Source organism: Hoplias malabaricus, chromosome 13 (assembly GCF_029633855.1).
Source record: "Hoplias malabaricus isolate fHopMal1 chromosome 13, fHopMal1.hap1, whole genome shotgun sequence".
Classification (NCBI taxonomy): Eukaryota; Metazoa; Chordata; class Actinopteri; order Characiformes; family Erythrinidae; genus Hoplias; species Hoplias malabaricus.
The window spans coordinates 17,422,230-17,444,153 of NC_089812.1; the positions used below are offsets into that span (position 1 = coordinate 17,422,230).

Sequence of the window (21,924 nt, forward strand, 5' to 3'; positions counted from 1 at the left end):
TTTCTCAGAAACACAGTAGAGGTCAAAATTAGAGAATAACTTACATTTTCCTATAAGTCACAGCTTATTCAATTTTCAAGTTACCATAATATGAATATATAGGTATTATATAAACAATTATCTGCAACATAAGATGTTGAAGTGAATATCGAAGAAATGCCCCTTTATGAAACAAGAGAAAAACTGTTTTTTTTTTTCAGCAGTGCAACTGCTAGAATATTGATGCTTCACAATGAAATTTATTCATGCAACTGCCCAACTATTACTGGTCGTCCAGGTAAGAAATGAATACAGACTGTGGATGGAGAACTTGTCCAACACTGCACCCAAAACTTAGGTGTTTCACCATCTAGAGAAATTCAGGCTGAAACCCCACAAGACTAACCCAGCTTCTCTTCAGCAAGAATCTAATGGCTAGACTAATCTTCTGAACCCAAATTGTGTGAAGACAGTTAAGGTTGGAGGAAGAGAGTTAAGTCTCTATTGCAGCTACACGGCAAGGGAGATTGCTGATGTTTATCAGAACCTCTCTGACAACTAGACAAAAAATGGGTATGAAAATGTTATGTAATCAAATGTATCACAGTTAGCAGTATTATATTTGTATTTTTAAATGTGTTGCAAAGCTTTGCTGCAATAAGATCTGATATACAAACTGAAATTTTATCATTTCAAGTTTAAACACAAAATCTGAAGCAGTATGTACTAATTTAAACAAAGCTTAAACAAAAATAGACCTAAATAAACAATAAATTCTGCAGTCTTCCCCCTGTTTGCCATTATCAAAAGGCATTATGCAACAGCTCCAGGGTCTAGGCTTGTGGGTTCAAGCACTGCTCCAGGTGACAGTCTTCGCGGGTTTCCTCCAGCTGCCTCCCACAATCCAAAAACACACATTGGTAGGTAGATTGGCTACTCAAAAGTGCCCATAGGTGTATGAGTCGCCCTGTGAAGCACTGGCACCCCCTCTAGGCTGTGTGGCTGCCTGTGACTTTGTGTAGGCTCCGGACCAACCTCAAATCTGAACTGAATAAGCGGTTACAGACAATGAATGAATGATTGTATCAGGTTGTGTTTAACATGTAATCATTAACTATAAAATTGATAAAATTCAATTTGTTGTTTTTGTAGGTTTTTTTTTAATAATGTTAATATTGTCAGCAGAATGACACAAAACAATCCCACGTTGTGTGGGCGCAGCCCTGTCGCCACTGAAAGACTGCTCTTAACTTTGATTGAAACAAAAACGTTTCAAATCATTTTGTAAATTGCAATAAAATCCAGAAACTGTGATATGGTCATTCTTTTTTTTTTTTTTTTTTTTTAAAACACAGAAAAATATTTGATCAGTGTATATATAAAAATTTTTATTTAGTATATATAAAATTTAGAATTTGATGCCCACACAAAAAAAAGTGGTAGAGGAGAAAAAGGGTGAAATTTTTACAGAATATTCAAGATACAATCTTAAGATTCCATAATAAGTAGGTGAATTTGTAACAGGAAAGGGCATCATGTTTGGATACAAAAGGAGCTTTCACCCAGTGCTTACTTTGCAAGCAAAGACTGGTTGTGGCTCAACACTTTTTGCCAAATTTTTAAAAGTATTTTAAAACAGTTTACAAACATTTGCAATTTAAATACAAGATTTCAACATATTTCACAACTTACATTAGGTGCAAGAACTATTCATGGCATAGGTAACTTGCATGTTGTTACTATCGAATTAGAAACATGTATCTCCCAAAATATGAACTTTACAGGAGAAAGGAAAAACCTTATAACATTCAATGGAAGTCAATGTAAAAAGATTTTATTCTAAGTCAGTTTACATATTTATAGGTCCAACATGAAATTTTCATGCAAAATGTGGTAATGTAATAAATTTAGTAACCTAAAGAAATCAACAAAAATGGAGACATGTTTCTATTGGATAGTAATAACATCAGAAGTTTTCATTGATATGGGGACAATTTTTTTTTTTTAAAGAGAGAGAAGTATGTCTTATCCTGGGAACAGCATGGCTTCAGGTACATGTGCATGACTGACCTGTTTGCAGTAGAGATCTGTCCCATATGGTGCATCAGGATGAGGAAAATCAAGCAACTACAACCACAAACTCTTGCGCAGATTAAGTCTTATATCAAGCAAGATCACACAAACATTCCTTTTGCAAAATTTTAACAATTGGTATCCTCAGTTCCCTAAATGATTAAAGTGTACTTAAAAGTAAAGACGATGTAACAGTGGTAAACATGCATCTGTCCCAAAGTTTTTGGAGTGTGCTACAGTCATCAAATTCTAAAGTGATTATATTTACAAAATATAAAAAAAATGTTTACATACAGAGAGACAGAGAAAGAAAAAATAAAGAAAGAAAGAGAGGGAGAGAGAGAGAGAGAGAAAGAAAAAAGCTACCTATAGTGCAGTTTGTAGTGATTTTCCTGCGTTTGGGATTGTGCCGTAGCAACTCCAGCTCCCGTTTGGTGGGCTCCCATGTCGAAAACTTCTCCCCCACACCTGGAGAGGAGGAAAAAGTATAATAATATGCACAGTGATGGCAATGACAAAGTAGACCTCTCAATATAAGCATGGACACTGCAAAGGATACCAACCCAGAATCACCCACCTTGCAGTTTCCAGGCCTTCCTTTGTTCTTCTTTGGCAATTTGTTCCATGTCTTTGTCGTATATGTAGTCTTGACATGCAAAGCAATATATTCCACCATATAACAAGTCTATAGCTGGGGAGCAAAGAGAAGATTGTTAAATATTTGCTCCTTGTGTCCCTTGTTGCCAACAGTTTTCTTGAAGCAAATATTTGCACTTACATCACTCATATATGATGTCTGTGATTGATTTTCAGTGTACAAGCAGCACAGGCATGTTCTACATTGCTGTAAATGGATTTTAAAAAGGGTCATTCCACAGCTTGTGTGTTGTGTATCATGTATCACTGTACTGTGATACATACCATTCAGCTTAATGTGTCTACAAACATTTGGTCATACAGCCTGTAGGACTTAAATCCAATTGTGCCCACCTGGCATGGTTACCCCTACAGATCAGAACTTGGCTTTCGTCTTCCTGTCCCTGAAGATAATGAGTAGAAAGGACTTTCTGTAAAGCATCATCACCAGTGTTTAAAAATAATAGTCAGTCCCTATGGCCACTTAGTCGCCCCTCATCCCTCATCACTACCATCTCTATTCAGCTCCACTACCTATGTACTGTTGCCGTGACAACCTATTTATAGACCCGCAGGCTCCTTATGTAAAAGTAGAGAAGAAAAGTGGATGAGGAAGCAGATGGGTGTGTGATGCATGTATATAAGCAATCATGGCAGATGTAATTGAATGGATTTCAAACTTGATATTCAACAAAAAGTAAAATGTGATTAATTTAGTTAGGCTGGTTAGTGTCACAACTGTGTGGTTACAATGTGATTGTGAGAGTGTGTGAGAGAGAGAGACGAGAAAATAAATGTTTTAGGTTAACAAGCAATTTAGCACTTAATAGGATAATATTATTGGGAAAAATATTACATTTCATTACCACATATCCTGACTAGAATAAGCTTTCCCTAAAACCATATACGTGGAAAAATGTATGGAACTATTTTAATTAGAAAAATTTTGGGAAAAAAACATGCTGTATAGACATAATTGAATACATATTTACTGAATTGAATGTGTTTCTTTTCTGTGTGCAATTTAAGCAATTTGTATTTTGTAAAAGTTAAAATTTCATTTGAACTCTCTACCCACACTAATAATTTCATCTCTGTGAAGAAATACTAGTGATCAACCAATATGGGTTTTTTGATGGCCGATGCCGATTTTTAGACAGCAGTAGTGGCCGATGGCTGATATGTAAAGCCCATATTCCCATTCCTCAGGCAGTGAAGAGGCATTTTCATGATTTATTTTTACAGAAAACCCTTCAAATTTGTAAAAGAAACCATTTAGAGGTCCTGAAATATATATGGCCAAAAGCTTATGAAAACCACAAAAAATTAAGGTGCTTGTTATTTTTGAAAAATAAATAAATAAAATGTTAGTGACTATAAACTGAAGATTTCATTAGTTCCATTACCCAGTCCCAATTTTTTTTTAAATACAGTGTATATATATCTTGTCTAGACCTAATGTCAAAATCTTAGTGTTTTTCTTTATTTTCTATGAGAAAGTGGCCATTTACCCCTCACCAAACAGTAAAAACCCTTAGGTATGGTGTGTTTTATTCTAATATACTGAGTTTATTTCTAATGTTTACACTTGTACAGTGTTCCTTTAAATGACTGACCTGTTAAAAGGTGAGAGCTGCACTCTGATTGGCTGTAGAGCAAGGCAACCTCCCCCAAAAACCCTACTGCATTTAAATGCCCTCAATGGGGGAAATGTAACTAGTAAAATACATCTAAGCTTTAAAACATGTTTATTGACTTGATTATTGTTTGTGGCGCTTGTGGCTGTCAAACAGAACAGTCTGAGTCTCTCTCGCGGAATCTGAGACTGTTAAGCGTTGAAAACATATGTGCTCTGCTGCGTGTTTGTCCAGCCTCCTGTATTGTCACTAATATTTTTTCATAACAATTTCCAGCAACAGCAAAAATACTTATTTATCGAGTGAGATTATATATAAAATGATTAAATCAATGAAAATCAGTGGCATTAAGCTTTAATTTGGTAAATTGACTGTCGACTTTGTAGTACTTGAGATATACTGACGGATATAACAATGGGTGATTTTTGTTTATTTTTATATAGGCGCCGCTGACCAATGAGCGAAATAAGAGGCTAAATAACGCTGGGTGTCTAGGTTACAACTATCAACTCAGTTGTTTATGATGCTGATTGAGTGTATGTTACAAAGAGCAGCCAGTAACAAATAGTGAGAGCTGAAAAAGAGAAAATTCATACCATTTTGTCTGATGAGATGGCACGCAGCTACAGGATGGAGGCTTGTACTCCTGTACTTGTGCTCAATGATGTCCGTCTGTAAGAAGGCAAAGTGGACGCAAGGGGCGCTCTAACAGCCAGAATGACGGAGCTGCCTACAGCATTGCCTGTGTGCATTGTGTAAATATCGGCCTCTTGTGCTAATATATCGGCCGATGCCGATTTTATAAAAAATGCCAAAAATTTCAATCTATATTGGTTGATCACTAATACAAAGTTCTAAATTGCCAAGGCATGCATAAAACAAGGAGCAAAGTATATTTTTGTTCTTGTCCTGCGTGTTACCATTGTTACCACTGGTATGTGGCCAGGTGTGCCATTTTTAATTCAGTATGTATTCATTCAATTATTTCTATACAACCTGTTTTCTTAATTCAATAATTTTTGTCATTAAAATATTTTCATAGCAATGCCCCTTTATTCTGTGCTCTTCATGAGGCTTAAGCTGGCTTCTTATTGGCCCACTTTATATTTAATTTTCTGACCAACTTAAATACCTAGTTTAATTTATATTGGAACAGAAAATTTCAGTGAGGTGCAAATTTTAGCAGTTATTTTCATGGTCATGTTAATACTGGAGCAGCAGGTAGTGTCCCAGTCACCCAGGGACCTGGAGGTTGTGGGTTCGAGTCCCGCTCTGGGTGACTGACAGTGAGGTGTTTGGTGTGTTCTCCCCTTGTCCCTGTGGGTTTCCTCCCACGGGCCAAAAACACATGTTGGTAGGTGGATTGGAGACTCAAAAGTGTCCTTAGGTGTGAGTGTGTGAGTGAATGTGGGTGTTGCCTTGTGAAGGACTGGCACCCCCTCCAGAGTGTATTCCCACCTTTCGCCCAATGATTCCAGGTAGGCTCTGGACCCACCACGACCCTAAACTGGATATACGGTTATTGATAATGAATGAATGAATGTTAGTACTGCCAGTTATAGGATAAAGGAAATTTACTTTACATTAAATAAGTGCATTTTGGTAATTTCAAAAACAGATATTTGAGTATGAGTAGCTCAACATCTACCTATGTTTTTGACATGTGTTTGTGTTTAAAGTTTTCAATTTCATACAAAAGTATACCAAAAATATGCACACTTTAAACATCAGAATTGAAAGGTTTTGGACAATTAAACCTTTGACAACATTAACAAATAATATTTTATAAACAATATAGCTGGTTTTCTCCCCACAAATGGCAGCGCTTATACTATTTTCTGCTTTGTTGTGCAATATTGTTTTTGCATCATCCTATATCTACACAAAAAAAATAATTCATAATCAGCATCAGCTCAAAATACCCAAATCGAAACATTTCAAAATCCTTGTTAAGAGGGGAAAATGTGGGATTGGTGCACCCCTAGTAGCTGCCCCTCCTGAATGAGGTTGTGAATCCAGTCAGGCAGAGGGGCCATATGCTGGTCTTTGTGTGTGTGATTAGCTGGCTCAAACATCCTCAAAGACACACACACAGGAGTGGCAAAGTGTGTGTGCTTGTGATCAGTGTGTTGCCCCACAATGCTGATTAGTGCAGTGAGGATAATCACAGCCTCTGTATGCATGTGTCTCCACACATGAGCCAAGAGGATGTGCTCCAGGCACAATCGGAGGAGAACAAGGCTGAATCAGATACAGCTAATCCATGCTTAGCTTTCAGGCTCTCCTCCTAAAACACAGACTTGCCACAGTCATCACTGCAAGATATTTTTTGTAAATATCTGCAAAACATTAAAACATTTTTTGGCAGTTTGTAAACACTGAAGAATTGTGAAACAGGGAAAATGTTATCTTTTTTCTTCCTTCTTCTGTCAACTTGCTAAGCACTCCAGGCATTATTATGGTGAATTTTGAAAATGGGCATTTAAAAAGGTAATGGAAATAAACAAAATATTAACCAAAGCATCCAAATATCACAAAAAGCTTATGTTAGGATGAGGTAAAAAAAAAAACATAATGCCAAAAAAACAAAAATTTATAAATAAAATTAATTAATTAATTTTTTTTATTATATTTTTAAAATAATAAATTAATAATGTTGTTTTTTTGTTGGTGTTGCTTTTTTTCAAGATCACACACTGTGCTTCTTAAGGCACAGTCTGGGACCTTCCTTTTTTTTTTTTTACCACTACTTCCCCAATGTTAATCCAGCTGTTTCTTCTAACTGTACGATGGCGCGGGTAACCTGCTGCGGTTGCGTCTGTTGCACCCACCTAACCCCTGTTTATGTGAGTGTACAGACGGAAGCCAATTTCGCTGCAATGTTGTACTTGTATAACTTTGCATGTGACAATAAAGATCCTATCCAAATGGAAAAAGGTTTTAACAATGACAATTCAGACAGCACTTATCTACTTGTCTGTCAAAACTTTAAGAACAAGTGCTAAACAACAAAATTGATACAGAGGCCTCAACAAAGCTTGTTGATAGATGTCCTATGTGATCCTTCTGGATCTGACACGTTCTGAGTGTGCTGCATTTCTTTGGTCAGATCAAGAGCTTTTAAAAGATGCTTTGGACATTCTGAAATGTCAAATCCAAAGCTTGTCCTGCCTGGCATTTCAGAACTGCCATCAAAAGTTTGCAAATTGCTGTAAAACCAGCCAAATCTATTTCTCACTCATTTTGATGCTGTCAATGATCATAGGAGCCTGTATCAACTAGAATTTATATGCAAACATCAAAAAAAAAAAAAAAAAAAAAAAAAAAAAAACACCCTCATTTAGCAATTGCAAAACACCTCATTTAGTAATTTTTCTGCCAAAATTTCGGTATTGTGCATTACATTTGCAAACTGTTTGGACCTAACCAGGCTATTGAAGCAAATCATGAAGCTCATGTTTGGGACATAAGATATTGAAACAAAACATCTCTCCCATGACCATCAAATTTAATACACCTTGACCGCACTGCTGCAAGTACGTTCCTCTTACCTAGGTTGTGTCGTTTGTTTTTGGCATGCTCATGAATGTGTTTCTTGGAGAAGCAGCCGAAGAAGACGCAGTAGAGACAAGAGTGGAGTCTGTTTAAATGAGCACCGCACATATGACAGATACACGACTTGGCCTGGCAAAAGAGAAGAAAGATTACTCAACATCAAATAAAAACATTTACATAACAATAAAAAATAATATTATCAACCAAATTTAAAAATACACTTGTTTTGCCATTTCAAATACATTTCTGCAAAAAAAAAAACAATGCAGTAAGGATATTTGACATAATAAATCCAAAAATAAATTGTGGATATGAGGTATGTAACTAGACATACACATCAAATCTGTACTGGACACTCAGGCCATAGAGTGTGTCCAAATATTGTGGAAGAACAACAATCAATCCTGCTGACCTTGTTGACCCCTCAGTAAAAAAAAAAATAAATAAATAAAAAAAAAACAAGAGTAAGGTAAACAAGGTATTTTTACACGAATTTGGTCAGAACTGAGAGGACACAAAGGGGGATGAAACCATAAGAAACTAATGTTCAAGAGTTTCCTTTTGACAGTAGCTGAGAGAGAGAAATGCTTTATGCTTTTAATAACAGCATCTCAGAAGAACAAGGGTCAGGGGATAGCATGACTTTCCTGAGGGAGAAGGAGACCGTCAAGAGTGTGTGTGTGTGAGACAAACAGAGCCAAATATCAGCATGCATTATTTTTAGAACTGAACTTAATTATTGCCCATTGCCCTACAGATGTTCCAAACCACAATATCCATTTAAACATATCTATTACTCAAAGACGACAAAACACACCAGGGTTGGACAGTATAACTGCAGTACCATATAATGCTGTATTTTAAAATGTGGTATCTCAAAAAGAGGGAGTTATTTTAAAATGATATTTGTGGTGTGTCGAATTGTTGTTCTATGTCTTTAAATACAAGGCCAGAGTTAATTCATGTGCATTTAAGAGTGCCACAGGGAGGGGGTGCTGTGGGAGCTCATTGACAGATGTTACTGTCTGAAAACGGGCAGGCAAACAACATAAACCCAGAAGTCCTTCACTCAACTTTGTGCTCACATGTATGAGGCTTTATCTTGTAAAACATATTTTGAAAAATATGAAAAATGTGGATACCACCAGTCCCTAGAACATGCTACCAAAACTGTATGATTTCTAGTTAACACCACAGAATACGGTATCTGCTGAGTGCATTAAGGAGGAACAAACTGCCAAAACTAAAAATAAATAAATTACTTTTCTCAAAAATACATTTAAGAAAATATAAATGTAAAAAACCCATAGAATATTAATAAATAAAACCATACATAAATTCAAATTAGGTTTAAAAAATTGAAGGTTTCCTTCATGCTCAGTTAATTCATCCAATTCCTGTTCTTTTACTTCTCTGTTCTATTCCTTGCTTAGAACTGCTGACTTTTCTTCTACTTTGTGCTTCTCTAAATGCTTGAGCACCAGTTTAAACTGGGTATGATGGCCAATGCCTTAACAGTTTGATTGGTCCTGAGGGTTGCAAAATTCCTCCCTGGTTCATAATCTGACTGAAAGTTTTTATAGGTCATTTTTGATTAAAACCTCCCTGAAGTGGTGACATCACATATAATTTATGACATTTGAAAAGACAAAGGAACAACAGAATGAATCCTGGAATCTTTCTGGTGCATGAATATCCAAAATCTTTACATTTCTGAATCCTGCTTTCGCAATTATTACCCATCAATGTTGCTTATACAATCTTCCGACATGAGTTTCTCATGAGGGTATTTATATCACTATAACCTAGAGCAAGTTGATACCATTTAAGAGAGATTAATTAGGATGCGATATACAAGCTATGCTAACACAAAGTAATATCATTCAGACTAAGCTTATTTTATACAGTTCTTAACCAAAATGACACACATCTAGCAGACAGATGCTATATTAAGATGCTGGTTAAAAGTTGGTTTAAACATATCATAATAATTCACATTTAATTGTCCAACTGGAATTTTACACCATGAATATTATGTGAAACTTGAGTCCTCTTATGGGGCCTTTCCACTGCAAGGGACCTACATGACTCTACTCGACTCGGCTCTTTTGCTTTTTCACTATCCACATCTGTTACCTGGTCCTGGGTACGTTTTCAGTCCCAGCGCACTCCGAGTTCCAACTGTGCAGAGTAGGTACTAAATGTTGACGTGTAAACCCTGCAGAGCGCTGAATGGCTAGAGAGACATGCCTATCACCACAAAATGCAGAGCTCATTCAAATCCAGCAAAATCTCACCGCTTGTAAAATCTCTTAAGTTACAGCAGCTTTCACATTTATTTTTAATCGGACACACAGCTCGTAACTTTACCTTGATGTGTTTTGAAAAGGTTTATATGTTCCTTGGGCAGATGGCCGACAAAAATTTCCAGTGAAAGCCAAACGTGCAACAAATAAAACTGATCTGTGAGAACCAGAGCACCGAGCTGTGATCAGTCAAAAAACAAAACAAAAACAGCACATGAATACACGATGAGTAAACAGCGCCTAATTTTAATGGTCATCATTGTTGTGGTGCCAGCAATTCCTGTTAGAGACGGAGCTTTACGACATCATCGGCTCCATTTTGCGGGGGAGCCCTGCCAGTGGAAAAGTGACAAGTTTAATTGTGCCATGGTAGTATGGTATTAAGTGCACAGTACATAAATTCTCAGGATAGTACAGCGCAGAATATTAAAATAATGAACAAAAAAATTAACAGAATTAAAAGAAAAATCTATTTAATTGATATAGGCAAGATTATGTTGATTAAAAGTTATGAATATTGATTTCAATTAATTGACCAGCCCTATGACAGATCAAGGAAAAGTTATGCCTCAATTGTAAAATGAACGTTGGCTTGTTCATGTGAATGATGAATTCACTGACAAAATAAATGACACAAATTTTTTCAATTTCATTGATAAATGTATATATTATTGATGCTAAGTTGTCCACCCCTAAACAGCACAAAATCATCTGTAGGAACACGTGACCAAATCTTACACAGATCTAATACTAGTGTTGCACCGATACCGAATCATTTCGGCACTGATACCGACACTTAAACATGGTATCAGCATGGGCAACAGAAAACACTGATACCATAGGTATGCTGGCAATGGCCCTTTATTCCCTACATGTAATACACATGGCACTTTTTCGGAACACACACAATTAAGCAGATACTGACACGCATGCGTACCGCTAGATGCAGTTCAAATTTAAAGGTGGGGCAGATTATAAACAGACTGGGTATTTCACACTAAAAGACTTTTTTGTTAATTTTATGAAGACTGGAAAAATTCACACAGACCACATGACCCCAAACTCCCCAACCAAACATACATGTATTTCCACATAAATACGGATGCACAACTTGCTGCAGTTTAAAGTTTGCGCTGCTTCTTGGGTAGATCCACAAAGAAAAAACAAACAATTAAAACTGTCTTTGGGTCATGGATGGGAAAACAATCAGCACAGTCTTATAATGTGGAATGGAAAATTAGAATCCAGTTGTAATAATGTCTGTAACAGTGTGTTGGGTGGCGCACCATGTTCTCCTGCAGGGAATACTCATTATTTGGGGACATGTGCATCCAGCACTATGTAATATAGTGTAGTTTTTCATCGTTTTACCTTATAATACGTCCTCCACTGTAGAGCTCCTGTTTTTACTTTCTGTGCTCTGTTCTCATTGGCCATTGAAAGAACTCGTTCAGCCTTGATTTGGTGGAGAGTTTACACTACACATCTATGTCTCCAAAAAAAAAAAAAAAAAACATATCAAATGTCATAAGAAGTGTACTAACACAGGTCGGCAGCAGTCCTTAAAGTGACAAATATCCTCATGACAGTGTAAAAAGCTGTTCAGGCACGCTAGACTATGTCTTCCTACTTGTACTTGTTACTGCATTGCGGAATATTTATTATTCCACGGCTCTGAAACTACATTTTTAATATGCAGTTAATACATGTTGTTCATTTAAGCTTATTATATCCTATTATAGCAATACAGAACACTGCTTTAACAAAATAAAATCTGTAAGCATAGCAATATAAATATCCTGATTTATAGGCCACCAGCTACATAAAGTTGGTATCTGTACTCTGTATTGGCAGGTACTTCAACATGAAATATTGGTATGGGAAGGGAAAAAGTGTTATCGGTGCATCCCTATCTTATACTAACATGCCTTATAAACAACCAGGAATACAATAAGGCTTACTAGTTACAGCAGAGTTATAGGACCTTGATTGTATGTAGCATCAATCCCTGCCAATTGCTCAGAAGAAAGGCATTTTTCCATGGAGGAGTACAAGTTAAAAGTGAGAATGCCTGAAAAGATAACTCAGTGTTGACCCTGCTAATCATTAGCAAACAAATTCACCACATGTATCATTCTCAACATTGATAATTACACAAAACATGTCATCTGAATCATAGTTTTCCAATTGTATTTGAAGAAAAATGAGCAAGAGACAATGAGAGAGACTCAAGCTTGACCAAGCTTGTCAGAATCTGCTGTCCTCACCATGAATCACTAGCAAATGCAAGAGGCAGGAAGAAGACAGGTCGGACTGAAACAGAGCCAGAGATTTTAAGAAACATTTTCCTCACTGCAGCACTGTGTAGTGCGCTCATAAGGGAAAAAGGGAAAGATTAATGAGAAAGAAGGGCAAAGTGCCCGATCTCTTCTCAAAGGAGACAACTGTTTGGAGTCTATCCAGTAGGAAGCAGAACATACAACATGCAACATATGAAGAAGCAACTCAAGGAAGTAGGCATATATGCAAGAGTATAAGTCGTATCTCCTAAATCAGCACTATTATACATGCACCTTAAATGCCTACAAATGTACCAATTTTCCACTACATCAACAATAACACTAATATATTTAATTAATTCATTGCCTGTAACCGCTTATCCAGTTCAGGGTCGCGGTGGGTAAGGAGCCTACCCGGAATCATTGTGTCTCCGGGGCTGTACTTCCACCATGCACCTAAAAGTGCTAAAAACCAAATGAACTCCACTGATGCATGGATTTGTTTGTCTATCCTCATTAGTTGTGCATCGCCATAACTTGGCCCCTGATTGAGCTACAGACTTGCTTAAAGTATGGTTAAAAAGCTGAGAGCCTAAGCTACATGGCTATATGTGTGAAGGTCCACCGTGATCGAGTTTTAATTATTTTATAATTTAATTAATTATTTTAATTATTTTAATTTATACTTTTTTGCCAGTATTCTTTGCACTAACATACAAAGAATACTGACATGAGGATTACCAACGAATGATTTGACATGTTAACCATTTAAATGATTAAAATGATTACATCTTTGTAATCCTGAAAGTCTGCATGGGTAAGTGAAAACTTTTGGCAGTACAGTGTATGCAGGGTTCATACAGTTTTTCCAAAATCAAATTCAAGCACTTTTGAAGCACTTTGAAGGTAAAGTTTCAAGCTTTTCCAGCACCTTACAGCTATTGTAAATTTTACATTTATTTAAATACATACATACTCAAAATTATTACTTCACTTTATATATATTTTTTATAAAAGGGTTAATAAACAACCAGAGCTTGGTAATAGCACAAGGATAAGAATTTTTTTTTTTAAAAATCGAAATTTCAAAATGTGTCACCTGTTTATGGGTAGACTTTCCTTGCTATCTAAACTGGCTGAGTCTGCGTTTTTATTTTTGCCCTGTGTTTTTTTGCATGAAATTCTCAAATGTGCACATTTACATTTTCACCTAGTATTGGCATGAACATGATGCCATGAAAACTAGCATTACCCATTTGTATCACACACAGCGCACATCATTAAGTGTGCAAATTTGCCAGCTAGCAGTATACATAAACAAATTAGCATTCACGAGTTCTCGCAAAGTCCTGAAGGAGCCGTGGGTAAAAAGAAAAACAGACTGAATGATTTTCAATTCGTTCACACATTTTAATTAATTCAAGTGAACGAATTGCAATTCGTGTGCACGAAACAGATTCATTCACTGGGGGTTCCATAGAACCTAGCTGCCTTTTGCCAAAACTCTTAAAATTGTGCGTGCCCTTGTACTAATGACTGCAGTCACTGCACATGTTAAATGACCTTAATTAGTTCACAATGACAAAAGATATCAGTTCAGTGTTTATCACACTGTGTACATATGCATTATAAAGTGAGTGCATGGATGTGCTGAAGTAAACAGCATGCATCATCTTTCGGCTTAGCACTACGCTTATAGCTGTCATTTAAACATAACACAAAAATATAATAATTAATTGCACTGGTTCAAATTCCAGAACCCTACATTTCCCACAGCTGTCCTGTTTATAACTTAGAAGTCATAATTCACATAATTTCTGTGAAAGTTTGTTAGGCTCCTATCTGTGCGTCAGCCTCCCCAGGCAGGGATATTATGTGTTTTAAACTCGCGTTAATATAAATAAATAAAAATAAAAACTGTATGCTTACTGTTAGACACAAACTAAAACTTCAAATAAACAAAAAAATAAACCAATTAAGAAACTGTTTAAATAAAGAAAGAATATTAAATGTAGGAACTAAATTAATAAAATAAAATTAAAATATATACATAAGAATAAATAAAAATTTAAATGAATGAATAAATAAAGAACAATGAATTTAGAAATGACAATCAAATAAAGTTCAAATACATGAGCACGAGGGGACGTGACTGGTTTGCAAGCCGCGTTGTGTTTTCGACCGATACGAGACATGTTTTAAGCCCTATTTTTGAGGTAAAGACGGATGATTCCTTTGAGACAGACAGCTCCACGCTTCCTCAGCCAGAGGGTACAGAAACTCCACAGCTTCTAAACAGAAAACGCACTTATCATAGGCTTAATACAAGGGATGACCAATCAGCAGCCAGAGTTTGCTGTCCATCATTCAGTGCAGCAGCCAATGGAGTCTCAGGCTATCCTACAGGGGCTTGTGGTGCGGCAGAGCAGAAAACGGTTCGTTTTTAACAGTAACCCTACAGTCCTTAATTTACTTATATAAAACCCAATATTTTCCCATACACAGGAATTATGTAAAATATTTATGGCTCCTGCATTAAACAGAAACATTGTGGGAAATGTAGGGAATTCAATCCATTGCAAATAATTATTATATTTTGGTGTAGTGTTTAAATGACAGCTATGAGCTTCCAGTGCTCAATTGGAAAGATGATGCACATCGTTTACTTTATAATACATATGTACACCGTGTGATAAACACTGAACTGATATCTTTTGTCTTTATGAACTAATTAAGGTCATTTTACTTCATATACAGCAACTGCAGTAATTAGTACAAGGGCACACACAATTCTAAGAGTTTTGGCAAAAGGCAGCTGGCTTCCAGTAAATTAACCTGTTTCTTGCACACAAATTACTAATTCGTTCACTCAAATTAACTAAAACGTGCACACGAATTGCAATTCTTTCACTCAACTTAATTAAAGAACGTGAACGAAATGTAAATCTTACACTCAAATTAATATTTTTTTTTTTACCCACATCCCCTCCAGGGCTTCTACCTTTGAACCTCGAGTGCGCAGCCTCTGCCATTGTGAAAAGCTGCAGGTTGTAGCAGAATCAGTGATAATTAATTATTATTTGATTAATAATTGCGGCACGGTGGCGCAGCAGGTAGTGTCGCAGTCACACAGCTCCAGGGGCCTGGAGGTTGTGGGTTCGATTCCCGCTCCGGGTGACTGTCTGTGAGGAGTTGGTGTGTTCTCCCCGTGTCCCCGCGTGGGTTTCCTCCGGGTGCTCCGGTTTCCTCCCACAGTCCAAAAACACACGTTGCAGGTGGATTGGCGACTCGAAAGTGTCCGTAGGTGTGAATGTGTCTGTGTTGCCCTGTGAGGGACTGGCGTCCCCTCCAGGGTGCATTCCCGCCTTGCGCCCAATGATTCCAGGTAGGCTCTGGACCCCCCGCGACCCTAAACTGGATAAGCGGTTACAGATAATGGATGGATGGATGATTAATAATTAATTAAATAATTAATTTTGTTAAGCTCCATGGTTGGGAGTAATTAAGTAAAAATGTAGTGTCTTTACCTGTCCAGTTTCAGCTTGGACAAATATGCTATAATGCTGAGCAACATTACACATAATACAGCATTAATTATTATTAATGAATTATGATGCTCATTGACCCACTGTAGGTTCTCGGCTCTGAAATTGAATCTGACCTAACAGTAATAATTCCATACAAGAAAGGTACACACAGACACAAATAACCAAGGACTGGTTTTATCACACAACTGGTTTATTAAATGTAATATAAAATAAGGAATATTGATTATACATTCATATAATTAAACTGACTACAGAGCTCAGCTCAGAGAGAAGCCACCTCAGAAGGTGACCATTCTGAGGGAGGGCATGCAGCTTTCTCCTTAGTCTCTGATCCTGAAGCTCTTGTCCCACCACTTTGAGGGTCAGGGGCCTGAGGTCTCTTTCATGCTGTGAGGGTGGCATTGAGCTTTGCTGGATTCAAACAATAATATTTCTAAAGCTTTCTAATATTACTACTAGAAATAAAAATAAAACTTCTGTTGGAATTTCTTGGAAGCAAATTCATTCCACCCCTCCTCTTTTCTTATCTCTCTACATTTTCTTTATATGTTCTGGGTTTGTTCTGCCTGGGCCCTGCTTGAAGAGCCTAAGCCTATTTTGAGAGCCATAAGAGAGTCTGTAAGAGAGACTGGAAGAGAGTGGAGTCAGTCTGAAGAGTCTAGAAGAGTCAAGCATGAGATTTTTGCACCACTGGTTTTTAAACAAGGTTTTAGGAATCCTGCCTTGAAGGCCTGATTGGTCCTTAGAGATTGAGGATTGAAGAATCTCTTGCCTCTGATTGGATGTTCTTTAAGATAAAACCTCCCTTGTTAGTGACATAACATACAATTTATGACATTTGACAAAACAAAGACTTAAGGAAGATTCCTGTTGTATCAGTGTCCAAGATTTCTGAATCATGCCCATGTAACATAAAAGATTATATGTTAATGCAAAGTAATATCATTCAGGCAAAACCATGTTTTACATAATTAAACAAATAACACACAGTGTATATGAAGACCTTGGTTCCTACACAAGTTCCTAAAAAAAGATCATTTTAAACATGTTTATAATTCCAGTTTGTCTAACTGGAATTAATTTTACACAGTATCCTATATGCAACCAATGGGAATTAAGGTTTAATTCCATGGTTTGAAATGTTCTTGATTAAGCAGTTTTACATAGACCATCAGTTGATCTTTGGAGTGTCTATGCCATCCACATCAGATTCCTATCCTGACCCTTTGAGAACTTGGGTCTCAGGCCTGAAGGGCCTGTAGTGTGGTTTACGACACTCTGCGTGTTATCTCCGATTCCATTCTGAATTGGGGGAAATGGAGATGTTTCTGACCATCGAGATTCTAAGTATTAAAGTCTTTTATTAGAAATTAATGCACATTCATCATACAACACTACAAGGTGCTTTTTTTGTAGACTTTGCAGTAGGCTACTCGTGGGTCCACACATGAAAACACAATGGCAGATAGCAGTCACATATTAGCAAGCAGTTTATTGGTCACAAACAAGCTATTTGAGCCCAGGCACTTAGGTTAACGATTCCAATAGCCATTAATTCATTCCTTTCTTTCTTTTCTCTAACCAGGGCAGAATGTTAGGGTAATTTTCTCCTCCATAGTATAAAGAAGAGCCATTTAAGAACCCAAAGAGCCGGCACTTCTGGGTGAGCCGAGTCAAATGATTTTGGTTCACCAAAGAGTCAGAATTCCAATAATCACCGCGCGCATAGGCGTTAGCAAGTCCATGTGGAGCAGTTTTCTATTAGGCTCTGTGACTTATTTAATTTGTCCACCTAATATGTGAACTATTCAGCCATTTGTTGTGAAAGAAATACAGTTACAATATCAAGCACTTTATCCAAATGATTATCCCTCTGTGCTCAAGGCCATTCTGCCCTGCAGTGGAAAAGAGATCCTTGTCACTACTGTTCGTCTCAAACATATACTCTCAAAGCTTGAGTTTAGCACCCTCTACTGCAGTGTAGAGTAGCATCATTCAATAGTACACACCCGCACGTCAGAAATTATTTCATGGTATCAAAATCTATACTGATACTGACACTTACAAATGATATTAGTATTATAATAGAAAATCCCATGAAAAGACTATAAAGCCAAAGTCAGAAAATATGACATTGGTATGACATTTTTAGAATGATAATTGAATCTAATCATGATCAACTTGCATTTCATTGCCTCTGGGGTTGCCTTCATCAAGGCCTTCATCAAGGCACCTATGATATGTTTAAATCCATTTTATAGGCCTACTGGCATTCATTTTCAAATGTTTCATTACTACAGTTATTCAGCATGCTGTGGTGGGGAAACTGGCATTGACTCTGATATGTGTAAGTGCGTGTGTTTAACAGGACAAAGCTGCCCTGAGAAGAATAGTGATGAGGTTGCAGTAAAGTACACATTCACAGGCTCAGACACTAAGCTCTGTTTCCATTCAGGCTGCTGTGGCCTGCACATCCCTCAACCAGTTAATACAAGGGCAGGGCCGGACACTTCCAACACACTTGCTCTCTTTCCACAGGGATGTTGCTGTTTCTGCTGCATGTGTGCGTGCCTACATATGAGCAAAAAGTTACTCATTCTGACCCACACAATCATAAGCTTTCAACTCCTAAGCAGGAACTCAGAACTTAAGCTGCAGTTAACTCCTCTCCATCAGTTTGCTTAGAGCACCATGCAGCCTTGCCTGCAATGCACCATGCCTGCACTCCAAAATATTGAAAGGTACACTGTTGTAGCCTCAACAATCCCCCTATGACTAACAGGATGCTTTGAAACTAAGTGTAGAAAATCCATTTTCATTCACCTTACAACTCTCTCCTTCAAGCTTTTCCTTGGTGCATCCCTGGCTTCAGCACCTCTCTGCTATTTAATCAGGAATCAATCCAGTGGCATCCCTACCCTTTTATGGGGCCTCAGTATACCCTCTCCCTGTTTCTAGTGGGTATGCCCTAAATAATATCTTGTACAGAATGTCTTGTATTGTTAAGTGCAATATGTTCTTTTTAGGTTGAAATTGACTTATTTGTCAGTTACTGAGGTAACCATCCTATTCCACAGTTAAATGCAGTAGTTACACTCAGGCACAAAGTAAATGGCACATAATTTAAAGGAGCAATCTGTAGGATATTCACTGTACTTTGTCATAAAATGTCAAGGGTGTGTGATCATAAATTAAGAAAACAGTCAAAGATAAAACACTGCTGCCTCTCACAGCATTGCTAAAGCAGCATATTAATATTCTCATTTTGCAGAGATGTATTCTGACATCTTCAACTCCTCACTGAGTCAGGCTGTGGTCCCTGTATGCTTCAAAGCCACCACTATAAGACCTGTCCCAAAGATGTCATCACCCTCCTGTTTCAACGACTACCGCCCAGTTGCACTTACCTCCATCCTCATGAAGTGCTTCAAGCGGCTAGTCATGCAACACATCAGGTCTTCCCTACCCCCCTCCTTGGACCCCTACCAGTTTGCATATCGATCAAATTGTTCGACTGATGATGCTGTCTCCACTGCTCTCCATTCAGCCCTTACTCATCTGGACAAGAAAGACACCCATGTCAGAATGCTCTTTATTGATTTCAGTTCTGTGTTCAACACAATCATCCCCCAACAGCTCATTCAGAAACTGGACAGACTGAGGCTGAACACATCACTGTGCGACTGGCTGCTTGACTTCCTGACTGGAAGACCACAGGCAGTACGGGTTGGCAGTAACTCCTCCAGCACCATCACTCTGAACACGGGGGCTCCCCAAGAATGTGTGCTGAGCCCCCTTCTGTTCACTCTGCTAACCCACGACTGCTCTCCATCACACACCTCCAACCTCTTCATCAAGTTTGCGGATGAGATGACTTTGGTAGGCCTCATCAGCAACAACGATGAGTCACACTACAGTAGCGAGGTGAGCCAGCTGGCCTCTTGGTGCAAACACAACAATCTCTCTCTGAACACTGAGAAGACCAAGGAGATTGTTGTGGACTTCAGGAAAACCCACACACAACATGCCCCTCTATCCATCAATGAGGCTGCTGTGGAGAGGGTGAGCAGCAGCAAGTTCCTGGGTGTGCACGTCACAGAGGACCTCTCCTGGACCATCAACACAGCATCACTGGCCAAGAAGGCTCACCAACGGCTCTACTTTCTCCGCAAGCTAAGAAGAGCAAGAGGTCTCACCCCCATCATGATCACCTGCTACAGTGGGGCCATCAAGTGTATCCTGACTAGCTGTTTCACTGAGTGGTACGGGGCCTGCACAGCATCCTGCCGCAGAACTGCGTATTGTGAGAACAAAGCCCTCTGCTTGGCAGGCGATCCCACCAACATGCTACACAGCTTCTTCAGCCTGCTGCCATCAGGAGGGAGACTGCGTAGTCTCAGGGCTAGGACCAGGAGACTGAGGGTTAGCCCCATCCATCAGGCTGTGAGAATGCTGAACTCTCTGCCTGCTCCCGCCCCCCGCTTATGCCCCACCCCCCCCCCCCACACACACACACACACACAACGCTCAGCAACCTCATCAATTACCACCAATACCCAACTGTGACTTTGAAAATCAGGCAGGCACTCAATCACTTTAGTGCAAATACAAGGATATGAAGCCTGGAGGCTGGTTACTGTTGACACCGGGTCTGTTTATATTGGTACTGTCACTTAAGCTCCCCATCAGACCTAACTGACTTTTTCAATAGATATGCACTTGTTCACTTTATTTAGTTGTTATATGATTATCTTGCACTACTGTCTACTCTGCCTTGTACATCCAGTATCCTACCTTCTCCTATTACGATTATTTAGCACTACTGTTTACTCTGCCCTGTACATCCAGTATCCTACCTCCTTCTATTACAATATTTTTTGCACTATTGTTTACACTGCCTTGTACATCCAGTATCCTACCTCCATATCAGGTTATTGTTTTCAGTCAGTGCCCCATTGACTCATGTATGTCTATCAGTAAGCTACTGGTATCGTATTTCCTGCACTTGTCTTCCGTTTGTTCACTTTCATATATTTATATACTTAGCTTAGTTGAATTTAGTCTATTTTTTGTTAAATATTACTGCATCTTGGAGAGGAGAGTAATGTAATTTCAATCCTTTGCATGTCCTGTACATATGCAGAATTGACAATTGAAATTGGCCATGTGTTTGAAAAGTGGAGGCAGTTTACAAGCAGCAACACCACAGAACAGAGCCAGAGCTGGCCAATTTCCTCCTGAACAGGTAACAGCAAATCATTTCTGAAGTACAGATGCCTGTGAATAGATTAAAAAAAGTAAACGCCACAGGTTGTGTGTTTTATTTAAGGAAAGTAAAGTATAGCGAACACAGCTCCAGGGGCCTGGAGGTTGTGGGTTCAATTCCCGCTCCAGGTGACTGTCTGTGAGGAGTTGGTGTGTTCTCCCCGTGTCCGAGTGGGTTTCCTCCCACAGTCCAAAAACACATGTTGGTAGGTGGATTGGCGACTCAAAAGTGTCCGTAGGTGTGAGTGTGTCTGTGTTGCCCTGTGAAGGACTGGCGCCCCCTCCAGGGTGTATTCCCGCCTTGCGCCCAATGATTCCAGGTAGGCTCTGGACCCACCGTGACCCTGAATTGGATAAGTGGTTACAGATAATGAATGTATGAATGAATGAAAAGTATAGCGACATTTTAAAGGTGTTAGGACTGTGTTTTGTGTGTTTTATATAAAGAAGGTGAATAACAGCATGGTTGAAAATGTAAATACCAGTGTTTGTTTTAAAGAAATCGATGCAGATTCATGTGTTTGTCTGTGGGGTGTGTTTTAAAACAAATTAAGGAGTAAGAATTGTGTTTGAAAAGCCTCGCATATTCACCTATTTCAGGTGGAATGGAGAAATCAAGCTTGGTAGTACACAGCAAATAAATGTT

The 21,924-nt window shown here is 38.3% G+C and overlaps 1 protein-coding gene across 1 annotated transcript in view; it reads right to left on the minus strand.

The window, feature by feature from the left end:
• The window catches only part of LOC136664421 (ubiquitin carboxyl-terminal hydrolase 22-like), a 67,197-nt gene that overhangs the window by 21,821 nt on the left and 23,452 nt on the right, over positions 1-21,924 (minus strand). The window contains exons 2-4 of the mRNA XM_066641597.1: positions 7,877-8,009; positions 2,630-2,743; positions 2,419-2,520 (exon numbers count right to left, since the gene is read on the minus strand). Of these exons, the coding sequence (XP_066497694.1) occupies positions 2,419-2,520; positions 2,630-2,743; positions 7,877-8,009 (349 nt within the window). The remainder of the gene's footprint in view (positions 1-2,418; positions 2,521-2,629; positions 2,744-7,876; positions 8,010-21,924) is intronic.